The following is a 27,749-nucleotide window of genomic DNA, read 5'->3' on the forward strand; positions in this document are numbered from 1 at the left end:
ATCCTTCTACGACACTTATCCCCCGTAATGATAGCGTTTTCTATCTCTTGGAAGTCCGAGGATATAGGATCGTATCCTAATATCAAATGTGCTGCCCTCACTTGTAGATCTTCACTCACAAAGACTTCTGAGAGGAGAACACGATTTAAGTCGGCAACGTTACAAAAGCTCAAGCGTGGGCGTACGAGCTGTTTATCTGAGAGAAGAAACACCCGAGAAGACAAACATGGTCAGATTAGTATTGAACATGAAAATTAAAAGCAATAGTGAGAAATGAGGATTAAAGCAGTAGAAGGTAGCAGGATTGAATTACGGGTTAGTAAATCTAACTCCTAAGGAGTCAAACCTGGATCTCCCCATACGACTAGGCAGTGAGGGCCGTCATGCCAGTTCCCTGAGGCGATGAGGTAGTTGTCCTTCATGCCCTTGTTGGATTTAGGCAGACAGGAGATCAGCCTGACTACGCTGGACCATGACTTGATGTAATACCCTACGTTTTTAAGTTTGTGGCACTCATACATAAATGCAACGTCGTGCCATGTGAGGTTTAAACCCATTTGCTCATTCAGAGCGTCGACACTACCTAAGACCCTAAACACGTTAGGTGCGCACTGGTCTGGGCACAACCTATGGTTGCGAAGGTATTCCCTGGTCACATTTCTCATAGGGAGAGTCATTCCACCTTCTATAAAGGCAATCATTGGAATGATGACTTCTTTCGTCTTCCTAGCACTGCCTACGGCTTCTACTAGCCCTAAACCCTTCCATACCGGCGTCGGTATCAACCAGGCACTTAAATCTACCCATCTAAGAGAAGCGAGAATGCGAGTTTAAAGAAGAATAGAAGTTTAGAGAGGAGCCGAGGATAGAATCCGAGAAGGAAGGAGCAAAGAAGATAAGAACTTACGAGAGTTGGTTATGCGAGTCTTCACGAATTTCTGGAGAGAAAAGGCGATGATGAATACTTTGATATGATTGAATTCTGCAGAAGTGAATGAAAGCGCGGGTTTCCAAGCGTTTTAACGTGCGGGAGGCGGCCTCGAAATTGAATTTTTCCCGCTCAAAATTTCAGGGCCAACCTGTACCGTTGGATGTTCATCTTACCGTCGAACGTGGGGAACATGATGTAACTTGCGGCCATAAATGTGCACGTTCCGGGTTTCGAAGCGTCAGAAGGCATTTTCAGGGAACGAAAAGACCCACACACGTGTGGCGGTCTACGGAGCATGCGGAATGTGTACTGTTTGGTTCAAAACTCTATCTTTCTCCTCGGATGGAAGGGAAAAATAGAGTTTTTAGGGGCTATTGTGGGGGGTAAGAGTTATTAAATGAACAAATGGGCTCTGGGCTTGATCAATTGGTACTAGTTTGTTTTTGTCATTGGGCCCCTAAGCCCACGGGTCAGCCTATACTGCTGAGGTCCGAGGAGTTGTCCGAGGATGAAGGCCTCTTCTGACAGATCTGCCAAAGACCCTGGGATTTGCCAAGAAGGTTATGGACAGAATCCTAGAGAAACTGATGGGTAAGAGGGTGATCCAAGCACCCTCTAAGATGCAAGAATTTAAGATAAATATCTAAGGAAAAGGTTGCTACCTCCACATTAAAGACCCTGCATCTATCTTACTAGCCGCATTAATAGGGAAATGACCCCTGAACAGTAGAATTCAGCTCTCTGGCTATGGTTCAAAGAATTTAAGAAGGTGGCGGATGGGACAAGTATCTAGGAGGAAGATTTGTATGACACGTGGAGGAGCCAGTGTAGAAAAAGCATAAAAGGAGGCAAGATAGAGGGAAGGAGGGATGGGCATTGGTCTGCAAGAAAAAAATAGGAACTAAGGACTGTAAACTTTAACCTAGAAAGAGAGTATTTATACAAACCATCCTCGGCTTACGTCCGAGGAGATCTATTGGTCATATTCATTCATCATTTGTACGAATTTTAACATTCCAACCTGTTAGTTGAACTTCTAACATCCCGAACTTAGATTTCATACCCATAATCTAAAAATTTTATTGTTTAAGGCTCATTAGGCTTGAGCCCAACATTCGTCTTTGGGTTCGGGTACAATTGTGCACTTACAATATATATATATATATATATATATATATATATATATATATATATATATATATATATATATATATATATAACCATAACTCTTTTTATACCAAGTAAGAAACTTTGCCCCTCTTACATTCATCCATCCTATGAATACTTTGACAAAATAATACGGTTTGCCCCACATAATTTCTCTTCTCCATTGATGCAGAACAAAACCAAAGTGTATGCAACATTAAAATTGAAGAAAATAGGACTTAAAGAAATAGCACCTAGACTTGCCTGGAATCATACTAAGCATCTAGAAATCAAAACCTACAAATCAACACTTATTAAAGTCCATTTTGGTTGGATGGAAAAGGGGAGAATGGAAAACAATAGAAGGAAATTTGGAGTTTTTTTTTTCTTTTGGTTAGGTGAAAATTTGGGATCCAGTTGAAAATGGGTGAGTTTAGACATTTTTCACCTGGCCCACAAAACTTATCCCCCAAATTGGGAGGAAAATGTGTTTAGATTTTAAAAGCCATCATTACCCTTATTATCCCATCATTTCAAACTACAATAAAGACATAATAGTAAATTTTATCTTTTTACTTTTCCATCCTCTTACCCAAAACACATGAAAGAAAGAAAAAAAATATCTTCCTAACATTTTTCATCTTTCGACTATTCCATCTTCCCAAAATTAGTACTAGACCATTTGAGAAAATTCAAAATTTAATTAATCACGCAAAACTATAGAACATCTCCATTGGAATACAATAGTGCGTTTGAGTTTCTTGCATGTTTTTCATTAGGCCCTCCATGACAAATCCAATATTGATCTCTTTGCTATAACTATCTCAGGATCCGTTTGGATAGAACTTATTTTGCTGAAACTAAAAACTGAAAACTGAAAAACACTGTAGCAAAATAATTTTTAAATATGTAAATAGTACCATGGGATACAGTGCATGAACAGTAGCCTTTGTCCCTTAAAAGCTGAGAGGCTACACAAGAAAAAAAAAAAAAAAGAGCTGAAACGTGAACGCAATAAACGTAGACGCAATAATTTGTATCCAAATGGATACTCAGTCCATGCAAAGATCCCTTCCATGGCTCACTCTGTTTGTTAGCATCCTCCCCCCTTCTAGTTGGTATAACCGTATAAGGTTAACTTTGATGATGAGGTTTTTGATGGTGAAAACACTACTGGACTTGATGTTATAATCTGAAATGATAACATATTAGTTATGGTTGCTTTATCACAGCAAATTCCACTGCCTACCTCCATAGAGATGGTGGAAGTGTTAGCAGAGTGGCGAGCTATTTGGTTTGCATAGGAACTGGGTTTTGAGAAAGTACTGATAGAAGGAGATTTGAAGACTATTATCGAAGCTATTAACATAGGGAATATGTATTTTGCTAGTTTTGGCCACATCATTCAGGACATCAAGCGGGTTAACTCTTTGCTACCAGAAATTCATTTCTACCATGTTAAAAGACAAGAAAATAATGTTGCTCATGAACTAGCTAAAGAGCTAGCTAGATCTTCTGACCCTCTTCTTGCTTAAATGGAATTTTTTCCTCTAAATCTCTATGATGTATACGATAATGATTTACGTTTTTCTCCTTTGGGAATACATACATACATACATACATATATACTAGTGTGGGTTGCACGTGCAAGACACGTGCTAGCCCTTTAGTGAGAGAATTGATATAGATTTTTTTTGTTGAAGAAGTATGAAGTCATGTACTTAAATTTAAAATAGCTATTTGAATATCTATGTACTATGACAATTTCTTAGAACTTATTTATTAAATGTAATATCTACTCACCAAAAAATGCTACAAAGAATGATAATGAATGTCATCATCTTTCTACAATATTTAAATTTTCGCAATGAATAATAATATATGCTACAAATTTTTTGAAGATCTTCATTAAAATAAATATTTGCAATCATCTACAAAGAAGATTTTGTTATTCATATTTCATTCTTTATTATCTTATTTTATGAGTCTAACTACGGTGTTTAGCTTACTTATTTTTAATGAATATCATTTTAAGTAGGAAAATAAATTAAAATAAGAATAAAATAACGAAAGACATATGTCATCAAAGTTTTTATTAGATAAAATTATAAGTGTAGAAGATTTAAACCTAATAAATTAGTGTTCTCTAGGTAACAAATAGAACATTATATATTATCATTCTAACTTTCCAAGCATGACTACCAGTCTACTACATAAAATTCAAAATACACAGAAATTTTTTGGGATATTGCAATTTAGTAGAAGTATATTAGACATTGCACAATGGAATATTTTAGGAATTATAAGATTTTGTTAGGGTTTAACTAAGAGGGAAACAATAGGAGTATATGCTCATTTACAAAATATAAATGATGAAATTATTCAACTTTACTTTAGGGGGGAATGCAACTACCCCGAACATAAATGAGGAAAGTGTTGCTTCGTCAATTTGTGTGTGTGTGTGTGTTATGTGTGTGTAAAACAATATGTGTGTGTGTGTGTGTGTTTTTATTTTTATTTTAAAAAAAACACTTGAAACAATGTGTAAAAAAAAAATCAACCTAAAAAAATTATGCATTAAACAATGAATTTTAGTTCAACAAATTGAATAAACCAAAAAAAAAAGTCTAGAAACACAACAAGAAGTCACGATATTTTGACAATACCTTTATTTTTAGCTATTGTGGGTCCTATTCTGATATTTTATTATTTTATTTTAAAGTAATGTTATATCCACAATATTTTCATAATAAATCTTAGGTGGTAAATTGCTATTAGTATTAAATTAGTCTAACCACTTTTAACCGTGTATTTAAAAATAAAATAAAATTCCAATTGAAGAAAATTATGCCTAAAACAATGAGTTTTGGCTTACTAAATTTGACTAAAAAAAAAAAAAAAGCCTAAGAACACAACAAAATGTCACACAAAAAAGAAGTTTAGGAATATAACAAAACGTCACAACATTTTCGTAATATTTTTTATTTCCAGTTGTGGTAGGTCCCAGTTTGATATTTTATTATATAATTTTTACATCCATAGCATTTTCACAACGAATCTTAAGTAAAAAATTATTACTGGCTTTAAAATTATGCATTAAAAAAAAAAAGCAAAAAGACAATACAAGAAAATTGTGTGAAACGTACAGTGAATTTTGGCTCAGCCAATTTGACTATATATACTAAAAAATAAGTCTAAGAATATAACAAAATATTAAAACATTTTTACAATACTTTTATTTTTAGGATCCGAATAGATATATGTTTATTCTATTTGAGAGAAATAGTACATCTATAACATTTTCAGAACAAATTATAAATAATAAGTTGTTATTGGTTTTAAATTGAATCCATTACTGATATCACTTTTTTATCCTTCAAAAATACCTTGCTACATAAAATTTGTTACAAAATTATTGTGAAAATATTGTTGACATAGCATTTCTTTTTATTTATTTTATTTTGATCTATAAGGAACTGAGATCTCGCGATCGTGAAAATATTGTAACAAAAAGATGTTATAACATTTTCAAAATACATTTATTTTTAGTTATGATTGTTCTCAGTCTCTTATTTTATTATTTTATTTTGACATTTAAAAAATGGACACCTCAATAATTATGAAAATATTGTAAAAATTTGTTGTGTCAATGTAATTGTGTATGCACATATAATATTTAAAAGCACAAGCAAAACCAGCATATTGTGAAAAAAAAAAAGAAAAAAAAAAAAGGCCAATGAACAATGCAAATTATTTGTGAACATATTGTAAGAATTTGTTAAATCAGTTGTGGGGGGTAAAAACTCTTGAATAAACATTTGAGCTTTGGGCCTGATTGGCTGGTACCAGTTTGATTTGATCAGGGCCTCTATGCCCATAAGTCAATCCACATTGTAGTAGTCCGAGGAGGAGTGTCTCCTCGGACAGGTCCAACAATGACCCTAGGACTTGTTAAATGAGTTAGAGGCAGAACTCTGGAAGAACTGGTGGGTAAGAGGGTGATCCAAGCACCCTTTAGAAACAGAGACATGTGAGAAATATCTAAGGAAAAAGCTGCTACCACCACATTAAAAGCCCTGCATCTACCTCCCTGGCCGCATTAATAGGGAAATGACCTCTGAAAAGTAGAATTTAGCCTTCCTGCTATTATTTGAAGACTTCAAGAAGGTGGTGGATGGGACAAGTATCCAAGGGGAAGATTTATATGACACGTGGATAAACCAGTGAAGAAGAAAAAGTATATAAAGAAACGAGAGAGGAAAGAAAGGGGGATCTGCACTTTCTGCTGAGAGAAAACAGGAACTAAGAATTGTAAACTTTGGCATAGAAAGAGAATATATATACACATATCGTCCTCGGCTTTCGTCCGAGGAGGTCTTTTTGTCATATTCGTCTACCATTTGTTTAGATTGTGGCACTCTAGTCTGTTAATCAAATTTTCAACTTCCCGAATCTAGATTTCAAATCCATTCTCTACAAGTTTTATTGTATAAGGCTCATTGGGCCCGAGCCCAACACTTGTTTTTGGGTCCGGGTACAATTGTGCACTTACATCAGTGTAACTGTACATACACATATAAATATTTAAAAGAAAAGACAAAAACAGCACAACCAAAACTGGCGTACTGTGGTTTGTGGGGAAAAAAAAAAAAAGCCTAATGAACAATGTTGTGAAAGTGTTACGAAAAATGTTGTGGATGTAGCACTTCTTTTTTCATAATACATTTAGTTTTAGTTGTGGATGATTCTGGTATGATATTTTATTTTAATCTATAAGGAATTAACATATTAACAGTTGCAAAAATATTGTGACAATTTATTATATTAATTAACAATTTTATATATAAAAAAAAGAGTGGAGAGGATATTACCCAGATAAAAAAGAAGAGAAAAAAGAAAAGAAAGCAATGGGGGGAAAAAAAAGGAGCAACTGTTCAAAACTTGGAAAAAAAAAAGTGACTCACTAAACCAAAGCACTATTGTAGCTATAGTACTACAGTGCATGCGCACATTCGTGCTTTTATTAAAGAGAGAGAGAGAGAGAGAGACTCCTATGAATAACCCCTATTCTAATCGACTTAGGAAGTTCAATCATTAAATAAAAAAAATACCCTTTAACACTAAGAAATAAAATAAAATTCTATTTAACTAATAAGACTTGAAATAAAATCCAATGGACTAATAGTAAAAAAATACAACTTCCTTCTAAAATTTAACAAACTAATTAAAATAAAATGATCTTCATGTTTCTCACATCATCCATTTTCTTTCTTAACCATTTTTTTTAAGGAAAAAGCTAAAAATCTTTATTTAAAAAACTTAACCATAATTGATTATGAGTAAAGCATTAAATTAAGATGGACCATCTTTCATCCTTACTGACAAACTTGTGATATGATTATCATATCTAGTAAGATTATGAGTCATAAAATTACCTAATCTTTTAACATGAGATAAACTTATCAAACTAAAGGCTTCTAAGAGGAGTTTAGCTTCATGGATTAGGTGACCAAAGGTGGTAAAGCATTCATCTTTGCTTTTCAAAGCTTTGATGATGATCTTTGAATCTCCCTCTAAGATGATAGAGGAAGTGCCATTTAACACCCCAAAATCACAAATAATAAAAATCTATTCAATTTAGATAATCCATACAAATATTAAATAGATGCGACCAGTAAATCTAAAATCTCATCACAATTGTCAAAGCTCTAATCCCACCGAAAATAAAAACATCCTAAGAAATAGTTCTCCAATACAATATTTAATACCCTCAAAATAATAATAATAATAATAATAATAATAATAATAATAATAATAATAATAATAATAATAATAATAATAATAAAATTCTCAAATCTAGAAAATAAATTGTAGCTATTGTCTTCCAAAAAACCTCTAAACCAATGATCCCTATAGTGTATCTGTAAGGGGAAATAAAAGGGGGGGTGGGGGATGAGATAACTCAATAAGTAGAATTCACTAACATTTGGGTGTGGGAACAAATCTTTTAAATGAATGATCCACATAACAAAGTTATAGCTTACAAACCATCGATATTTTAACATCAAATATTTCATGTAAAAATATCATTATTTTGTGAGCAATCATGATATACCAACACCATCATATAAACAATTCCCTAAGCTTTTCTCGTGATCAACGCTTACATCCCGTTAACAGGATTGTGTTGTCCCCTTTTCGGGACTGGAACCCCCTTTTTATCTCCTTTCTTAAGGGCGGCTCCTTTGGAACCTAAAGGTGCACTCCCTTGCTAAGGAGCTCCTTTTTCGAATCTTCAATGGTATACTCATTTGCTAATGAGCTACCAAATGTGCATTGTCCCCTTTCTAGGATTGTCTCTTACTAAGGACTAACTACAGTATAACTATCCCTTACTAAGGACTAAATACAATACTGAGCTTTTAATCATGACTTGCCATAGGGTTCAATCAAATTTCAAGTGCTCACAAATACAAAGATTTATCCATATATACAAATTTAAACAAGTTCGGGTCATCCCGCAAGTTTTTCATATAACAAATAGTTAATGTTTCCATACAATATCCACATCAAATATTTATAGAATATCAATGTATTTCTTGTTGTAAGCATAGTTTGATAGTCAAAAATGATTTTTGGGAAAACCCCCAAATTAGTAAATACCACTTACCTCTTTATTTGCAAAATGAAATCGACCACCCTTGAGCCATAATAAATCCATAGAATTAGAACCTAGCAACACCAAAATATAGGTCCATTAATTTATACAAATTTCCCACTTAAAAATCTGTTTTCATTCTTAAACAATGTAATTCTAGACAACACTAACATTTTCAAAATTTTCCATTTATTTACTTAACTATCCAATTCACTTTTAGCTTTGATCCGATTGTTCTATTTCACATATTTTCACTATCTATTAATCCGCATGATTGTACTACTTTTTTTTTTTTTTTTTTTGGGTAAGAAGGAAATACAAAAAAACAAGCAGAACCAAGAAGGGAAGAGAATAGCAGAGATGGTCCTGTTGACAAACAAGCCATTTCTGTCTGATCTTAACAGTTCCAAAAGATCCATAGGCAGATCTTGATACACAATAAAAGGTCTCTCTTGAACAGCCCTTATTCTAGCCAAACAATCAGCACACGAGTTGGCTTCCCGGTAACAATGCATGATTCGTACATGAGGGATTTGGGAGGCGTGATTGTACTACAACTCTATGGAACTTTAGTATGTCATTACGTGTCTAGCCATCGTATATAGTCTACTACTATTCTTTAGAAGCTACATAGAATTCATAATTGATCAAATCCAATAGCCTAGAGAGGACCATTCCATGACATATGTATGGCTATATGCACTTTGTCAGGTCTAATATAATAACAATCATATGATACCTTTTCCCATTTATATAGTGACAAGATTAGATTGATAAAGCCAATGCCTATTTCTCTATTAGGTACCAAAATAATTCATGCACAAACCTATGTCTTCCTACAAGAGGAAAAATTTTTGCATGCGCATGGCGCATGAGATACTCTCTCTTTCTATAAGAGTGGGGACAAATACTAGAACTCGAATAATTTCAACTTTCTAAAATTACGGTAAAAACAAAATCATACCTCAAATTTCAACCTCTTATTTATATACAAGCTTATGTGTTACTAATTAGAAAAAGATAATTCAAAAGTCAGTTATGAGTAGTTGAAACCTACTAGTTACATTAGTTTGTATGCTTCATGTAGTAAAACGTGTAATACTTTTAGTATTTCTCTTTTTTTTTTTATATATAATTATTATGGGAGAATGTATTTAATTTTAAAAACCATACATTTTACTACTACACTCATCACACACGTTTTGCACGTGTAATAATGCTCTTTTTATTTATTTGTTTTTGTTTTATAGTGTTATAATGTTTTAAAGTGATATATAAATAACCGTTTGTATTTTTTTTTTTTTAAGGAAAGAGGTAAGCTAACATTGAATAATTTTTAAAAATGAGATAGATATAATGTCCTAAGTTTTAGGCTAAATGGAGAAGGCAATAGAAAATGCCTAAAATTTAGAAATAGTAAATTACTCTTTTAATCGGTTTGTATTTTTTAATTTAAAATTATTTAACTAAAAGATGGGTATTTAAAGAGTTTAAGAATTTGTGTGATGGTATTTTAGTATGCAAAATGTTGAAATTCAAACAGGAAATCATGTTATTAATAGTATAAGATACGTATAGCTCAAGAGATAAAATGCTAGAATTTTTAAGCTTATTAAGGCCCATATATTAACTTATGCTATCTCATTTGAGCCTCTTGTTTCATAGTAATTATCTTATTTAAATATCTTAGACCCAAATCAATTAAATCTATTTAATTGTGGGCTTCCTTTTTAATTTATGTATATGAAATAAATTAGTAATAAAATTATGGGGTGTTACATGCCAATCTTGAGCAAAAGTAAGAGCTCTGACAGCAGCCATTGCTTCAACTTGATCCACTGTCTGAGGAAGAACTTTCTCTGCCAGAGAAGCTAGAAGATGGAGGTGCTGAAGACTTGAAGGGGAGACTTCTAGTAAAATCATGCAGAACCCTCATTCCGTTAGGGATGACTTGATCATTGGGATATACGGTGTTGCTTGTTCTTAATTTGAATATGATGCATAGGTTCAAATTTAATTTTCTAGGAAGTGCAACCATTAGTTAACTCATTCAATAAACCCCAGCTTTCAGATCAAAATTGTTAACAACTGGACATGGTATTCTGATTTGATTTATGTGAAATGATAACGAGTGTCCTTAGAGAATTGGTTAATAATTTAATTTTGGAAAGTTTTAACATCACTTTTATAGAAAATGAAAAAAATTGTCAAAACATTAATTGCTTTTTTTTTTCTCATAAAAACTTTCTTTAACCGAATTGTTAACCAATGTCCTAAGAACACTCGTTAGCATGACCCTTGATTTATGAGACACAATCTCCACTCTGGACCAAAATTGACTAAATTTAATTTTATACCGAAGGAAAAACCAGAACAAGTACGTATCAAACTTTAAAGCTATACATTCTGTTCCTAGAGTAAGGGATGAATTTCACAAGATAACTGCTTTAATTAAATATGATTATAGATACCTTTTGAGATCAGCCTAGAGTTTGGTTGATTTTGTGTTAAGAAAAAAATGTGTATACTGTATAAACAGTCTCTTTTGTTCTTTTTTCCTTTTTGTTGAGAAAAAATAGACAGTCTTCAACTGAACAGAAACATATGCATCCTGGAATATGTCCTCTCAAGTGGTGTGCAATTGTGCATAGAGGTGTCTCAAAGGTGTTATAGTGTTACGCATCAGACACTGACTGCAACTTAGAATTTGGTCTATAGCTATAGCCTTTATTCAGAACAAAAATGACATTGTACCTTATCTTTTTTCCATGGGAAAAAAGAAATAATTGAATGAATTTAAGACAACAATATACCTCTCCAAACCATTTTTTAGGTCTCAAATGCTGGAACTTCAGTAGGAGCATACATTGCTTTATACAATGTTCTATCAACAATACTCCTGTAAGGATCCTCCTCCCGCTTCTCAATCAAGAATGCCATATTGCGTTCGACCTCAGCTTTTACCTGCAAGTACAATTGGTTTGCAACTTGTTTGTCCTTCAAAATATCTTCCCTTCCCTTTGTTTTTATGGGCTTCCCGAACAAATAATAGAAGCGGCCAGGTATCTTGGGTACCATCAATGGAAAAGAGAGGTTTGGGTTGGCAACCTCCCCCTTTGTTTCATCCCTAAAAATCCAAGCATATTCCATCATTAGATCCTATAATTGAAAAGTGGCTAGCATCTCTAGTTTTTGGAATTTTACAGGAGTACAATTGTAATAAAATTATATAATTACTTGGGAGAGTAATTACCTCACTTTCATCGTATTTTGGCTGATAGCTTCTCTGATTAAATCATTAACCACTGGGATCTTAATTAGATCGTTGTAATCAAGAAGCATCTGCCATGGTTGATAAACATAAAAGCACAAACCCAAAGCAAGTAGGATGTTAATTGCAATATCAAGCTCAATAAAAGAGAAAAACAATATGAGGATGGTTTTCAAAATCAATTTTGTAAAATATGTGTGTGTGTGTATGTGTGTGTGTATATATATATATTAAATTGTGTATTTGAGAATTTTTTTTTAAAAATTCATTACTTTCCAACCATCAAAGTAGTAGTACTACAGTGTATTTTCGTAGTTAACCCAAAATTCCAGGTTTTATTAACTTGTATTTGATTACTGCTCAAGCTAGTCCATGATTATGGACCTCACTGATCTTTCTTTCACTACATGTATAATTAACTTTCTGTTCTGTAGTGAGTACCATCTTAATCCCTTTAGTTAACCAAAACCAGGCTCATTCCTATACTCTGGAATTCAAACTCCCAAACTTCACGAAAACTCAAATAAACCATAAAAGTAGCATTTAAAAACATTCATCTCTAAAGTATAAATTTCGAAAACATAAAAAAGGAAAAAAAAGAAAAAACGATGATATAAACATAAGATGCAAAACATATTAATATTTCACCATCAGAAAGAGGCTCTTATACTAAAAGCATAGGACTAGTTAGATGCGCAAAAGCACAAGCTTACTTCTGCTACATCATCTTCTCCCACAGCTCCAAATGGTACAATTGTGGCCCCAAACCGTGCTGCCATTCTCACAAATTCCTGCTGGTCAGGCCAAAATAACTTGTATTCTTCTCCCTAGCAATATAAAAGCACCATAACTGTTGGAATAAAGTTTAGACATACATATATATATATATAGATATAGCCCTTGCTAAACAAAAAAAAAAGATTTAGGGCAACAAGGACCTCTAATAACATTTAAATCCTCTCTCAATGACAGACTACTCACACAAACAAAGGTTGAAGGACATATTAGTGTAACAGATGTATCTACCTTGCATATAACTTTAGTGAACCATGGCATCAACAGAGTGTACATTAGGTGATTACTTCCAATTATAAAATAACAAATGGATTGAATGTCCCAGCAATCTGCCTTGCTTATAACATTCAGAAATAAATGAACAGACAGCCACAACCAGTAAGAGCTGTTGGAGACAACTTTATATTGTTTCACTCGTACAAGCAAGACAAGATAAAAATTTGGAAAGTAAATGATAAAGCAGATTTATGAGTACAATAGCTGACAGTTACAAAATGTATTGTTCTTTAGTTGCAGTAAAGCAGGTGAAATGAAACACAAGGAACTTGACAGACCTTGTAATGCAGAGCCTCACGTGACCCACCAGGATAAAGAAGCACATGTGATTTTGTTGAAAGCAATTTGAAAAAATTGCTTCCAGTAACAGGTACTGCACCAAACACTTTCACCCAATCAGTTATAGAAAATTCAGAAGATGAACTCTCAAACATCCTCGAAAACAACATGGGATGTGCTAAGCCACGAATCATAACGTTCTTCTCCCTTAAGAATCCTTCAGCAAGTGAAGGGAGTTCCAGTCCAAAAAACATGTGATTACCAACTAATAACACAGGACCTTCACTTGGAACACCTGCAAGACCTTTCATTATCTTTCCATCTTCCAAAGTTGAGAACAGTATCGGATCAGTAGCAATGCGAAACAACCTACCATTAATGCAATTTTAATATCAATCTTCAATTTAGCATGGCCACAGATATCTGATAGAATCAACTTAAACAGGCTGCAGGGCAACCAAAGCCCAAAGACAGGTAGGACTAGTTGCTTGCATTTCACAGTCTGCCCAATCAGGGTTTTAGACTGAGGTTCTTAGAATTCAAAACTAAGTTTATCAAAAAGTTGGTTCAAATTATGAAAGTACAGGAAAATAACTATAGGTGATTTCTTCAGTCTGTAAATTGTCTGCTCTCAGTGTGTGAGATCATGTCATCGTATATACAAGCAATAATAGAACTAATCAGCATAAATGGAATTTTATCATTTGTGTAAACTATTAACAAAAACTAAAAGCTTTTTATCAAAACAAAAGATGAGCATGATGGTGATGGTGATGGTGATGGTGATGGTGATGATGAAAAGATCAGATAAGCAAAATAAATTGATGTCAAGTCTTGGACATGCTACTTTGGCTCTGCGATGTTAGAATTTAAGTGAAAAATAGTGGAATAAGAGTTAGATTTCATGTAAGGCAGAAAGGAAGGTGATGATAAAAAAGGAGAATGGGAGATGTACATAGCATATTGTTTACGGATTGCAGGAAGGGAACAAATGTTTTTTTTTCCTCAATCATATGTTTGGTTTAATATTGTGGGCCTATTTCTGATGCATGATCATAAAATGAAGCCAACAGTTTTAGGGGTTGCTAGAGAGGGTAGGTGAGGGCCCCATGACCCCATGACTGCATTACCACACATGCTATATCATTCATTATAATTGACTTAAACATGAACATGAGAGTATATTTACATATTCACAGATTTTATTGTGCTTTTCAACTTGCATTTTCCAGTATCTCTAAAACTAAAACATCTTTAATTACATATTTCAGTGATGCCTCTGAAGTTTATATTTGCAATTAGACCAACATTAACTAGTTGATTATGCAATAATTCTTTTTAGACTAAACTTAAAAGACAAGGATTAATATTATACCATATAGTTTCAAAAAATCTCTTCATGGAAACAACTCTGGACATAAAAAATGAAAATAAAAATAAGAAAGAGGATAGAATAATCTTAAATATGAAAAGGGTTCTTTGGAAAGAGAGGGGGAACAGTCATCAAAATCATTTTCTTTTAGTAAGAATTATCCAAACTTAATACCCAAGCATATGGAAAAATATCATGTTTTCCATATGAATGTAACTCACTCCCTGGGACTCATAATAAAAGCCCAAAGCTAAAAGATTTCACTTGCTGGTGCCACCCAACCATTGAGATTAATACGCAAAGGACTTCCAAACCTATGAAGCATGAATACCAACACGAGATGACCAAAGACATGGCAATATGTCATTTCTAAATAAAACTAGGGTACGGCAAGGTAGGGATATGGCAATTAATTTATTGTTTACTATTTATTTTTACATATTTTATATATTTTAAGCATATTGCATATTTAGCATTGATCTTAAGCTGATTTCCTTTAAATCTTTGTTTGATTAGATGTTAACATTGGGGTTTTTTTCACTGTGTTCATTGTTAGATATGATTGATTTGCGTACCTTGCAAAGTTGAATTTCTTGTTCCCATCATACACTCCCTGTGTACTCGGGTTCTTTCATCAATAAAATATCTTTACTTATCAAACAGGTTAACAAATATTAGTTCAAACTTTCGTCATAGGTCAATGTTATTTCTCTAATAATAAATATGTCAGCATAAGACCTATAATGTAAAAAACCTAACTAATCAATTGGCTAATTGATCAAAACTACTATATGTTTGGCAGCAAATAGGCTTACCAAGCCTGCCAAAGCTGTATATATGATTGAATGCATTAAGATGAAGCTAAGCAATTGTTTACCAAAAAAAAAAGAAATGAACCATGTTTTACTATTAAAGTTGTCCATAAAAATTAATTACAATGAAAGTCAAATAAATATAGCCAAATTCTTACCAACAAAAGAAAATAAAAAGGTTCCAGCACTATTGTGGGTTTTAAAAGCTAGTTTATATTGTTGGGTTATAGATTGACCTCGGTTAATAAATTCAAATATTCAAGTTGATTAATTAGGTCAAATTACATGCAAATCGTGGAGGCACTAACAAATCACCAAATAAACTAATGTGCAACAGAAATTAAATAACACGGTGATTTGTTGACGAATAAGGAAAACCTTCGCAATACGAAAACCCCATCGGGTGAATTTCAGGTCACCACTCCCAAGAATCCACTAATCAAGAACAAGCAGTTACAAGTATAAGAATCTTACCACTACCCCGAACTATCCCAAAATACCAACCTACAGATAAACCTTTACTCCAATCCCCAATTGGACTTGATCTTGTAGAGACTTCTCTCTATGCACGGATCCTAGTACGTGACTAACTCTTTTACACGAATCCAAGTACGTAACTAACTCCACAGCAACTCTTTGATTGTTGTAGTTGATTTGCAGCAACTTCACGTAGAGACACCAAAAAGATCTTCAATATTGGACTAACATAGACACAACCAATATTATAAGTGTATGAGTAGTTGGAGACAACTTTATATTATTTCACCTGTACAGGCAAGACAAAATACAAAATTTGGAAGTAAATAATAATTGAGCAGATTTAGGAGCAAAAAAATTGACAGTCACAGAATCAATGGTTCTATAGTTGTAAAGTAGGTGAAACTAAACACAAGGAACTTTGACAGACCTTGTAATGCAGAGCCTCACGTGAACCACCAGGATAAAGAAGCACATGTGATTTTGTTGAAAGCAATTTGAAAAGATTGCTTGGGATAATAGGAACTGCGCCAAACACTCTCATCCAATCACTTAAAGAAAAATCAGAGATGAACTCTCGGCTGTCCTCAATACAACATGGGATGTGCTAAGCCACGAACCATAATATTCTTCTCCCTTAAGAATCCTTCAGCAACTGAAGAGAGTTCAACTCCCATCAACATGTGATAACCAACTAATATCACAGGACCTTCATTTGGAACCCCGGCAAGACCCTTAACTATCTTTCCATCTTCCAAAGTTGAGAACAGTATTGAACCAGAAGCCAAGCGAAGCAACCTACCATCAATGCAATTCTAATATCAAGCTTCAACTTCACATGGTGATAGATATCAGAAGGATACAACTTAAACAGGCTGGAGAGCAACCAAAGCCCTAAGAATAGGAATACGAGAAGCAAGCTGCAGGCTGCCCAATCAGGACTTTAGACCAAGGTTCTTAAAATCCAAACTAATCCATACTTGTTTATCAACAAGTTGGTTCAGAAATTATGGATTCACTGGCAAATTACGACTGGGGATTTCTTTGGTCTGTTAAGATCGACTACTCTCTATGTGTGAGATCATGTCATCACATCCAAAAAATAATAAAACCAATCAGCATAAATGGAATTTAATCATTTGTGTACTTTAAAGAAAACTAAACTCTTTTCGTCAAAACAAAGATGAACATGATTGTGATGAACAATGGGATAAACACAATAAATGTTTGTCAAATCTCAGACATGACATTTTTGCCCTGCAACATTAGAATTAAAGTGAAAATTAGTGGAATAGGACTATAGGAGTTACATTCCACATAAAGCAGAAAGAGGAGGGATGAGTAAGAGAATGGGAGAAAAATTTGTTTTCGATCATATGTTGGACTTAAGATTGTGGGTATTTCTGATGCATGATCAACAAGATTGACACAAAAGTTTCGGGGTTACACAAGGGGTTGGGTGAGGGCCCCATGACTGCATTAGTTATAGGCTTATAGCAGACTTGCTTTATCATTCACTATAATTAACCAAGAACATGAGATGTGTGTTTACAGTATTGTCCTAACCTCTAACACCCATACATATTCACAAATTTTGTTATGCTCCTCAACTTGCATTTTTTGGTATCTCTAAAACTAAAAGATCTACAGTTACATACATTAGTGATACATCAGAAGTTTATACTTGCAGTTAGACCAACATGAACTAGTTGATTATACAATAATTTGTTTTAGAAAACACTTAGAAGACAAGGATAAATCTATAAAGTTTTAAAAGAGCTCTACATAGAAACAACTTAGGACATCATAAGTGAAAAAAAAAAAAAAAAAAAAAAAAAAAAAAAAAAAAAAAAAGAGGATAAAATAATCCTGACATGGAATGGGTTCTTTGAAAAGAGAGAGAGAAAAGAGTAATCAAAATTTGTTTCATTTGGTAAGAATTATCAAAACTTAACAAATGAGCTTATGGGAATATATCATGTTTTCTGCACGAATGAATCTCTCTCTCTCCCTCAACCCTAAACCCTAAACCCAAATATTAAACAGCCCAAATCTAAAAGATTCCACCTGCTGATGCCACCCAACCAGTAAGATTAATGCTCAGAGGACGTCCAACCTTTCAGCCTCCAACTGTAAGTCTCTAGTGTCAGCAGTAGAACTAGGCGTTTAGCTATTGGGTGGGAGGGCTAATTAGGGACAGAATTGTGTGTATCTATATATATAATATAAGATAAGAAAAGTAAGTGCATTTTTGGGGGAGCCACTTGTATACATAATTCAGCTTTATCCTCAAATGTAGAGGAAAATTTAAAGCATTTAGAAAATCTTGGGGGAGCAATGACCCCCTCAAGCTATAACGTGGATTTGTCTATCAATACTCAACCCATAGTACTTGGCCAAGAGGCCAATGAAACCAGGATATCAAATTTTTACACTTTGAAGACATAAGCACAAAATAAAACTTCAATTGAAATATTGAAAAAAAAAAAAAGTGACACTAAATGAAAAAAGAAATTATCACTAGGTTAAAATGATATAGACGAATCTTGAGACAGTGACCTCACTGTCCACCTAGCTGCAGCTCAGCATGATATTAAATGTCAGTAATTGATATCATATTTAAGTTCTACAAATATAATGGTGTAATGTATTTGTATAGCAACCCTTGAACAGGATCTCGATTAATTTGCATGCCCAAAAGCATCATAATAAGGAGAGCTGGGGGGATGAGGTGTGTGTGTGTGCGCGCGCGCGCGTGTGCGTGTGTGTGTGTCAGTGTGCCCGCATGCTCCAATGAATTACCCGATTATTTGATCACAGGCATAGTTGAGTTCAGTCATACTAGGAGTAAGAAAATCTGAGGCATAAGAATGCCTCCTTGAACGACGAAATTTGCTAGTACCCTTAATAACCGTCATCAAACCAATTCCATCTTCCTGCACCATGTCAGAAAACAGTGCAGTCAATTTGTTTTCCCACAATAAAATAGCAGAATAGAGTGAGAAACATAACTTTGATACCAAGTTAGAAAAGGTAAAACATAGCTTTTCCCTCATGATAAAGTGCATAGGAAAATATGAAGACAAAAATAAAGAAGAGAAAGAAAGCAGAAGAGAGAGAATGTGGGGAATTAATGTGGTTAGGCCTTAGTAGCCTACATCCACAACAAAAATTCCTTAATGGTTATATTTTTACTATTAAGCTCTGTATATTTTACAATAAACCCATGGAAGGGTAATTATATTAGGATAAATCTTGAAGTAACCCAGGAAGTTACAATAATTGCACTACAATTAGACTTAGGATTACTTTACTTGCACTCCAAGATAATTAAATGCAATGAACCTAAAATAGAGTTATATAACAGACATCAGCCTTTAACCAAGATTAGATTGTATCTTAATATTTCTAACTCCCCCTGAAAACGCTTGAAGACAGCTTGAGTTTGGAAAGAAAGATAAATCTTGAAGGAAATTGGGAATGAATTAGATGTGGAGCGGATCAAGCGGAATTGAATTCAATGAAGCGCATATAACAAGCTAGAACAAGGGCCAGATGTGCACGATGATTGAGTATTGAATGATAAGCACAGTGCAGATCATACCTATGGAAGCTACTGATGAGAGGTGTGATCTGAAAAGCTATGCATGAAGATGATAGAGATGTGTGACCAGAAATAAAGTCAATAAAGGCTTCCAAACAGGAGCCTAGACCAAGTAACGCAGTTTGAAAATGATAAAGACGCATTACCAAGAAAAAGTCTGTAAAGGAGGCTACCAATCAACATGTTTTATGATACTTGGCCAACATGGTTGAGGAAGCATGAACAAAAAGAAAGCCAATAAAGGTTACTGATCATAGGCATAGTCCAAGTAACGCAATCAGAAGATGATAAAGATGCAAGATTAGAAAGAAGTGAATAAGGAGACAATTGGTGGTCTGTGATACTCGGCTAAGAAGGTTAAGGATACTTAATAAGAAGGAAATAAATTAGGATGAGCCCTGCAGAGTGGCTGGTAGCAGTGTTAAGAGAAGAATTCTGGATTTGACAAGTAAAGATCATATTAGAAAAGATAATACGTAACTCTAAACCATGCTACAGAAGGCAAGACATAGCTTTGACAAAATCATAAAGGGTATAAGAAAATATGAAGGAGAAAATAAAGAAGTTAGAGAGAGAAAACATAGAGAATTGACATGGTTGAGAATTAAAGGCCTACATCTACGCCAAAGCTCTTGATGACTACATATTTACTATTATGTTCTATGTATTTTACAGTGAATCCATTGAAAGATGTTTATATTAGCTTGAATCCTAAACTAACCCAAGGTTACAATACTTGCACCACTAGTAGGCTTAAGATTACTTTGCTTGCACTTCAAGTAGGATAAAATACAATGAGCATGGACTAGAGTTCTATAACAGACTTGACCCTATTGACCAAGATTGAGTTGGGCCTTAATATCTCTAACAATTTGTATGAACATTCCTAAAGGTACAGAATACAGCCAACAAGTATGACTTGCCCGAGATTAACCATAAAAGGCCAAGACCAATTGAATCATAAAGTTGTTTATCACAATGAAGCAAACAAGTAGTTAATTTACAGTTCATACACAATTAAAAGAGGGCATGAAGCTTTAGTGTGTGCCTGATATGCAGTCGGTTATGCGGCTTATGCCTAAAAGGGTAGTTGATCTAAAGGCCTGTTGGAAGGGGCAGATTTCTAGACACCATATTGTGAAATTTGGAAGGCAATCCCTCTGTGCATCATGTGGATTATTTTGAAGGAACAGAATAACCAGACATTTGAAGGTCTTGAATGATCTACAGTGGATATAAAGATGAGTTTTTATGCACTCTATATGATTGGATGGCTACTTTAAGCGGCCATTCTTTCTCTACTTTGCTGGATTTTCTTGATTGTTGTATTTTTTACTAATTTATGATGCACCTTTGGTACACAACCGGCGTACTTGGAGGCACCTCTTCTTATCTTTTCTTTCAGTCAATTTTTACTTATTAAAAAAAAAATTGGCTAACTTCTTGATAGCTTAAGGTTTTGGAATGATGGTTCTCCAACATAAAGTACATGACCATTTTATTCAACCTAAGCATAGGAGAAACCAGTATCACTACCATCTTCTCTTTAAACCGAAAAGCAACAGTTTATACATGGTATGTCTTTTTGTTTGCCTGATCCTCAATGTTAAATGTCTGCTCAATCTTTAAAATTTCCAGTTTTTGCTCTGAATTGGGTCCTTAGTATGCAAGATTTCAAGTAGAATACAATTATCATGGAATAGAAGCCCATTGAAACTTTAATAAGTTAAATATTTTGAGATAACTCAAAGTTGATATGTCATCACAAATTTAAAGAAATTTTAAAATACATCATCTAAACATGGTCTTGGGCTCCAAGTAGATTGAACCATTTACAAGAAATTTTGAAGTGCCAAGAGCCTTGTAGCTCAATTGGCACCTCCTAGTGTTTCCATAGGAGACGTCCAGGGTTCAAATCCCTTCTCCCCCATTGAAACTATTGAATTATCCAAAAATAGAAAAAGAAATTTTGAAGCAATTTAGTGTTGGCACCATACATTTCAAATGAAAAAAGTAGTTGACTTGGGATTCAACTTGGTTGGATTAGGTGATTTTAAACCAATGCAACAAAAGTAAATATTTGGCAAATATGACTGAGAGTACCAATCTAAGGAAGTCAATGTTCATGAAAATTTAGGTGTCATCAACAGCTTTACTAACGTGAAAGTGATGATGAGAGCTAATTATGAGATTATATGATAGATTTACATATTCTCACTTACCAATAAAAGCGTATGCCCATTGTCCTTGAAGTAACGAACAACACAATCTTGTAATGAGTTCTTAAGTCGTTCGGCTTCATCTCTACTAGGAAGCATGTTATCCTTGCCACTGAAATGCAAATACTTCATCAATCTTTACAATCAATTAAGACTTACCCTTTAAAAGTAAATTCAGTATCTCAGCAAGTAAAATCTAGAGAGAAGAAAAACCTTGCCAAGACAAGAACTTCGGCTCTAACAGCATGGAGACGGGAATTGGCATAAGCAGCAGCTGATTTAAGCAGCTTCAGCTTCCAAAGAAGAGTGTCCTTTGGTATAATATCATCAGAACCCTGACAACAAAATGGAGTGATGCAAAATTCATATTGACATCTTACTGTAGTCCTGACACCACAAATATTAATTGGGCTGCTTCAATAAGTAATTTAAACTACAAACAAAATTTTAAAAAAAAAAATACACATTGTAAGGCAAATGAACTAAGGTATTAACTTAGACTAGACAAAACAAAACACACCCCTACCAGCAATCCTTCTGTACGCATAAGCTAGTGTTTTAACCAGCAACCTTGAACCCATAATATAGGTGATCAAAACTTAAAATGTTCTGGTAATGCAAGTGAGACACATTGAATAAATGTATCTCATCAAACTCTTCAACTGTAGGACTCAATAGGCTTGGTTCACCAGTAAAGGAGATTTGCTGAATGTGCAGCAAAAAGAGGTTTTTTTCTCTTTTTTTTTCTTTCTTTCTTCATTATTTATTATATTTTTATGAGACTACTTTTTCTCATTGTGCATGTCGAGTATTCCATTTTCGCTGTCCCAAAATAATTCTCAGTCATTAATTACTGACTCCCCAATATAATCCTGTTCTCTATTTTATTTAAATTTGAATTCTGAAAAGTTTACAACAGAAATTTTGAGACTTATTTATTTTTGTGTGAGATACAAAATATTAAACGATGTTCTCTTAGAAAGTTAGGACTTTCTAAACTGGACATACAAAATGGGACAGAGGGAATATCTTCTAATGATATATAACTAAGTTACAAAAGAGATAAAGCACAGTAGATAAAAGATTTTTGTGGCCAGGCAGCTAATAATTACAGAAACTTCCGTAAATGGAAACTACAAAGAGTACAACTAAACTATGCCAAAAATACAAAACAAAAGGCAAAAAAGCAAAACTAGTTGAAAATAATGGAAATTGAAGCAGAAGGAGAGAAATTAATCTATGAAAACACAAAATAAAAAAGGGGAAACCCAATTGGCAAGTATTCCATACAGAAAGATATGGTAACAACCCAGTGAGGCTGCGAGACAGCCTTTCGAATCTTTGCCCAGGAGGAAAACTGCTTTCAATATTGACTGCAGCCATCTTCACTGGATCACCTGATGGCAAAATAGAAACTTATATATCAGAAATAGAGGAATTTGTGATTGCAAAAAGTGACACCGGATAAAAACACATCTAATTTTAAAGGGAAAATAATAATGCAAATCTATTAAAGCAGAATTCAAAAAATAAAATTTATTAACAAAAATGTGATGTTTACAGTAAAAGACAACCTAGGTCAAACTATGATAATCACAGTGTAGAAGCTTGCACAAGAGCAGCATTTGGAGAAACAAAGGCTGCAGAGACAAATTATATATAAAACATAAACATTACATTATCGTATACTTTAATGGCTGCAGTTCACTAGTTAAACAAGCATTTGCTACCTATTAAATAAATTAGGTCAGTAAGGATTAAAAAGCAGTTCAATTAAATAGACTCAAGTTGTTCCCAGGGTTTGTTCAACTGTGAGTATAGATTGAAGCAGTACAAAACTTATTGCTCTAAAATTTACATCTAAAAGCACTTCATTCAAATAAATCATTTTTAAGTTGACCAACAGACAAGATTCAAGGTTTCACTCAGGGTAAGAATACAGAAAAACTAAGATGATCAATTTTTATGAACATGCTAGCAACAATATTAAAAAAGAATTGATATCAAATCAGGCACCTAAGAGCAGCAGCACCAAATATCACAACAACTGAATTCATATTTCATACACCATAGTAGCTGATTACTTGGCATGAGGTATTCCTAAGACTAAAGGCACAGTGAATTCATTAAATTAGCAATAATGTATCCAATTTTTTCACACGTTGAAGAATTCCACAAGTAGAATTGAAGGGGCCAGATTAGGTACCCATGATAAAGCTAAGAAGATAGGGAACTGCGCTATGGAGTCCATCAGGCATAGCCTCCAAGATAGGAAACAATGGTTGCAGCTGAGACCTGCCAAATGATGTTGCTAAAACGAAATACCAAAAGATCAGGATTTCTAAGATGATCAACCATTGATCATCAAACAGAAACATACCAAGATTATATTTATAAGAAAAAAATGAACTGCATATCAGGAAACTAACCTGGATTTGATAATATCAGAACTAGGTCAATGGCAGGATTACGAGAAGCAACAGCAAGTGCTAGGCATCCTCCAAAGGAATCCCCAACCAAATAAATTGGCTTATGTGAAGATAAAGCATGTTCAAACCTGACAGTTTCTTCTACAAGTTTTACCAGCCCTTCATGCAACAAAATTCACCAAACTATAAATTATCATATCTTGTGCATTAAGGGATAATGCAAACCCACCTACATGTGTGAGAAGCATGCACATAACAAATTCGTGAAGGACATAAAAATATTTGATCACCGCAAAGGAAATTTCTAAGATTCTGTTAAAAATTGATCTCAACCATTAATGTTATGAATTTTATAACTAAAGTAACATAAATATGATAAAATTTCTCTAATTTAAATTCACTTGGAAGATGCCAACCTATTTTGGTTTTGCACTAGGGAGCCCATAGGCAAGCGAAGAAGTACCTGACCAACCAACAAGCTAATATCATACCCCATTACCCACAAACGCCCTTTACGCTTTTAAATTGAAGAGGGCATATACAGCCCTTAAGGACTTTTAACTTCACTAATTCAAGCATGAGCCTGACCCCAATCAGTCTTGTTGAGGATCTATAGCCTACTCCGACATTTTGGTACTAGGCTTTATATCAACAGTCAAAATCTGTCTAACTATTGCTAACTCATATGACCTTACAACTTTTGCTCAAAATGTACCAACAAATTTCATAATCTATTGTCAGCATAATCGATTCAATTATAAGTAATTGTTAGAGTCCCTATTATTCATGTAAGGAATAACAGGGGAAAAAAGTATATAAACATATAAAATGGACAGTTTGGAATAATGGGTGCAAGCAATAAATGAATAATGGTGTCTTAGGTTTCTGTTCAAAACAGATTTTACAATGTAATAAATTATAGTTGCATTTCAAATTAGTTATAATTACAAGAAGTACAGACATGATCTATCATTTAAGTGAATCAACAATGCAATTGAACTTCATGAAAACCTTAACGAAATTTTTATCCACACAGATTAGTATTTAAAGATTAAGACCTTCGAATGGTGTACGATCATGAACAGGGATATGAAGGCACCAGACCTCAAAAGCCCTGCATTGAAGGAATTAAAAATTGTTGCTAACAACTATAAATAAATAAATAAAAGAATGCAAAAGCATGAAGTCCAGTAACATAATATTATCCTAGCAAGGAGAAGAAGCAAGTTTCCACAAAAGTCACTGAAAACAATGCACACCTGCAGATGTAGAACGCAAAAGCAACCAAAAAAGGAAAGCAATAGAGAAAACACTTATTTCCATGAGAATCACACACTGAGAAAAACTTCACTTTAGTTTTGTCCTAGAATTGGAAGGAGACCACATGGTTACAAACTATTTACTGATAATAAACCACTCTTAGTTCAGTTTAGTAGAGTGTGGGTCTCCAAAACCCAGTGTTGTTGGTTCAAATCTTACAGAGAGTGAATCAGTTCTTGTTATTCTTAGGCTGACTTAAAAGCCAAGCCTTCTAGAAGTGAATTCATTGCCAGAAAAGAACTGATAAGCAAGAAAATCAATTTAGTTTTTTCCCAAATAGAAAAGGGCCATCTCATAAAAAAAACCTATAGATTTCCTAGGTTTGACATGCTATGGGCATCTATTTTATATTCCTGGCTGAAAAAGTTTAAACTAACTTCTATTCTCACCTTTGAGATGCTTCTTTTCTTTCTTATTTTTTCTTTTTTGATAATAAAATAATGAATTTAATTTTAAAGTGATTACCATTGAGATGTTTAACTTAAGAGGTGATAATCCAATTAAAAAATAGAAGCAATCACATTCTTCATAGACATGAGGGTAATATGACTTACTTCCCAAGGGCTTTATGGTGCAGAACAAGTCCCAAACCAGTACCATCCATCCCTGCATACATTCATACCAACAAAGTTTCAACATCCAGCAATTTTACAGATAATAAAAATAAAAAACTCACAACAATATACCTATAGTTTTAACCCACCAAAAAACACATTAAACATCAAGGAACAAAATCACTTAAAGAAAACCAAGAAACATATCCACTGAAATCTAGCATCTACACATATCTTGTAAACACAAAGCACAAAGCAAATTCAAAAATCATCTTTGAGCTGATCAACCATGGTCAGGCATCCGTTACCTGGCAAAAAGAGAAGAATTGGAGAATCCTTCAAAGGGCGTCCGCAAGAAACGGGGCAAAACCACCGTGGCGGCCCGCCATCATGCTTAACAATGTCTTTGGCCATATCAAAGAAATCTCTGACAGTCTCAGTCCCATATCCATCATTCCACAAAGGCTTCAAAGTTTCCAAAGCTTCATCATTTACTCTCCTCTTCTCCTCAGCTTTAGACCTTAAATGCCCATTTCCTTGATCAATTGAAGTCCCACCTTTCCCTCTCTCCCCACCTATAGTAGTTCCATTCGCCACAACTGAGTCTGAGGATAACACTTTAGCATCAGCATCACCTAAACTCCTTACTTGCACTCTACCCCCATACTTATTCTCAGAATTCGACACAAAAAAGGGCAATACCCGGAAACCTATAACTGATGCCATGGCCTCTAAAGGCAATGGCAAACTCTTTTTCAAGACTCACAAATTGAAAAACTTACCAACTCTTTTCCAAGAACACACTCTTGAGTACAGCTTAAATAAACTACAATTTTTTCAGTTAGAAAGTTCCATAAACCACTCTAACTGAATCACTCACACCAATTATGTTGAGCACAGACTATAATAAACTGAAAAAAAATAAAAATAAAAAAAGGTTTTTTATATGAAGCTATCTAAATTTTTAAAGCAAACCCAGAAAGCAAAATGTACTAAATAAGGTAACTATAAAACAACAGTAAAGTATGAAAAGGACAGCACCGATTTAGTTCTGGAACAACTATTTTTTGTAATTTGGCTTCATTCTGAATGACCTCATCCTCATGTGAGTCCACACAGTTCTGAGGAGAGAGAGAGAGGCACAGACGTGTGCGTCTGGTTGTCCATTATTTTTTTTTATCTTTTTTGCATTGGCCAGCATGGTTCTTGTCTCATGCAGTTATTTGAACTGAGAGAGACATATAATGGACCATAAACAGTACAATCAGATAATGAACAGTAAATTTATTAATAAATAGTAATTAAAATTTTTTCTTTTTTTAAGTTTTTACTAAAATAAACTGTATCCAAATAAACATTAACCCACCATACATACATACATATATATATATATATATATATATATATATATATGGTGGGTTAGTGCCCTTTGTTTGGCTGTTTCTGTCAGTTGGAAAAGCTGAGAACACTTCAAAAAGGCTCGAGAAGAGTGAGGACTACAAGCCCAGCTTTGCATGCCGTGGATTGGAAGAAAATTTTTAGTGCACGACATACACTGTAATTGCAAGAGTATAACTATAGGAACTTGGCTTGTTTAGTAGCCGTG

The 27,749-nt window shown here is 33.9% G+C and overlaps 1 protein-coding gene across 4 annotated transcripts; it reads right to left on the reverse strand.

The window, feature by feature from the left end:
- Positions 1-10,451: 10,451 nt before the first annotated feature.
- Positions 10,452-27,144, reverse strand: LOC142627427 (phytyl ester synthase 1, chloroplastic-like). Of its 4 annotated transcripts, none has more exons than XM_075801288.1 (14): positions 26,452-27,144; positions 26,144-26,195; positions 25,328-25,383; positions 24,270-24,428; positions 24,047-24,151; positions 23,131-23,237; positions 22,054-22,175; positions 21,844-21,952; positions 18,820-18,953; positions 13,356-13,725; positions 12,720-12,833; positions 11,989-12,077; positions 11,549-11,862; positions 10,452-10,645 (listed from the first exon to the last, which is right to left on the reverse strand). In XM_075801288.1, exons 1-13 carry the CDS (start codon positions 26,867-26,869, stop codon positions 11,565-11,567), a joined length of 2,133 nt encoding a protein of 710 aa, XP_075657403.1. In that variant the 5' UTR covers positions 26,870-27,144; the 3' UTR covers positions 10,452-10,645; positions 11,549-11,564. The 4 variants fall into 4 exon arrangements, with proteins under 4 accessions (XP_075657403.1, XP_075657404.1, XP_075657405.1 ...); XM_075801289.1 differs by having other exon boundaries at positions 10,530-10,642; XM_075801290.1 differs by lacking the exon at positions 10,452-10,645 and having other exon boundaries at positions 11,426-11,862; positions 13,356-13,651; positions 18,860-18,953.
- Between the last annotated feature and the right edge of the window lie 605 nt (positions 27,145-27,749).

The sequence above is a fragment of the Castanea sativa genome, chromosome 3, assembly GCF_040712315.1.
Source record: "Castanea sativa cultivar Marrone di Chiusa Pesio chromosome 3, ASM4071231v1".
Classification (NCBI taxonomy): domain Eukaryota; kingdom Viridiplantae; phylum Streptophyta; class Magnoliopsida; order Fagales; family Fagaceae; genus Castanea; species Castanea sativa.

Coding starts and splice junctions, on each gene's coding strand:
- LOC142627427 (XM_075801288.1), bottom strand. CDS start 26,869: ATGGCATCAGTTATAGGTTTCCGGGTATTGCCCTTTTTTGTGTCGAAT. Junction 25,384..26,143: donor CACCATAAAGCCCTTGGGAA/GTAAGTCATATT, acceptor CCTTCAATGCAG/GGCTTTTGAGGTCTGGTGCC. Junction 12,834..13,355: donor GTGAGGCTCTGCATTACAAG/GTCTGTCAAGTT, acceptor TTATATTGCTAG/GGAGAAGAATACAAGTTATT.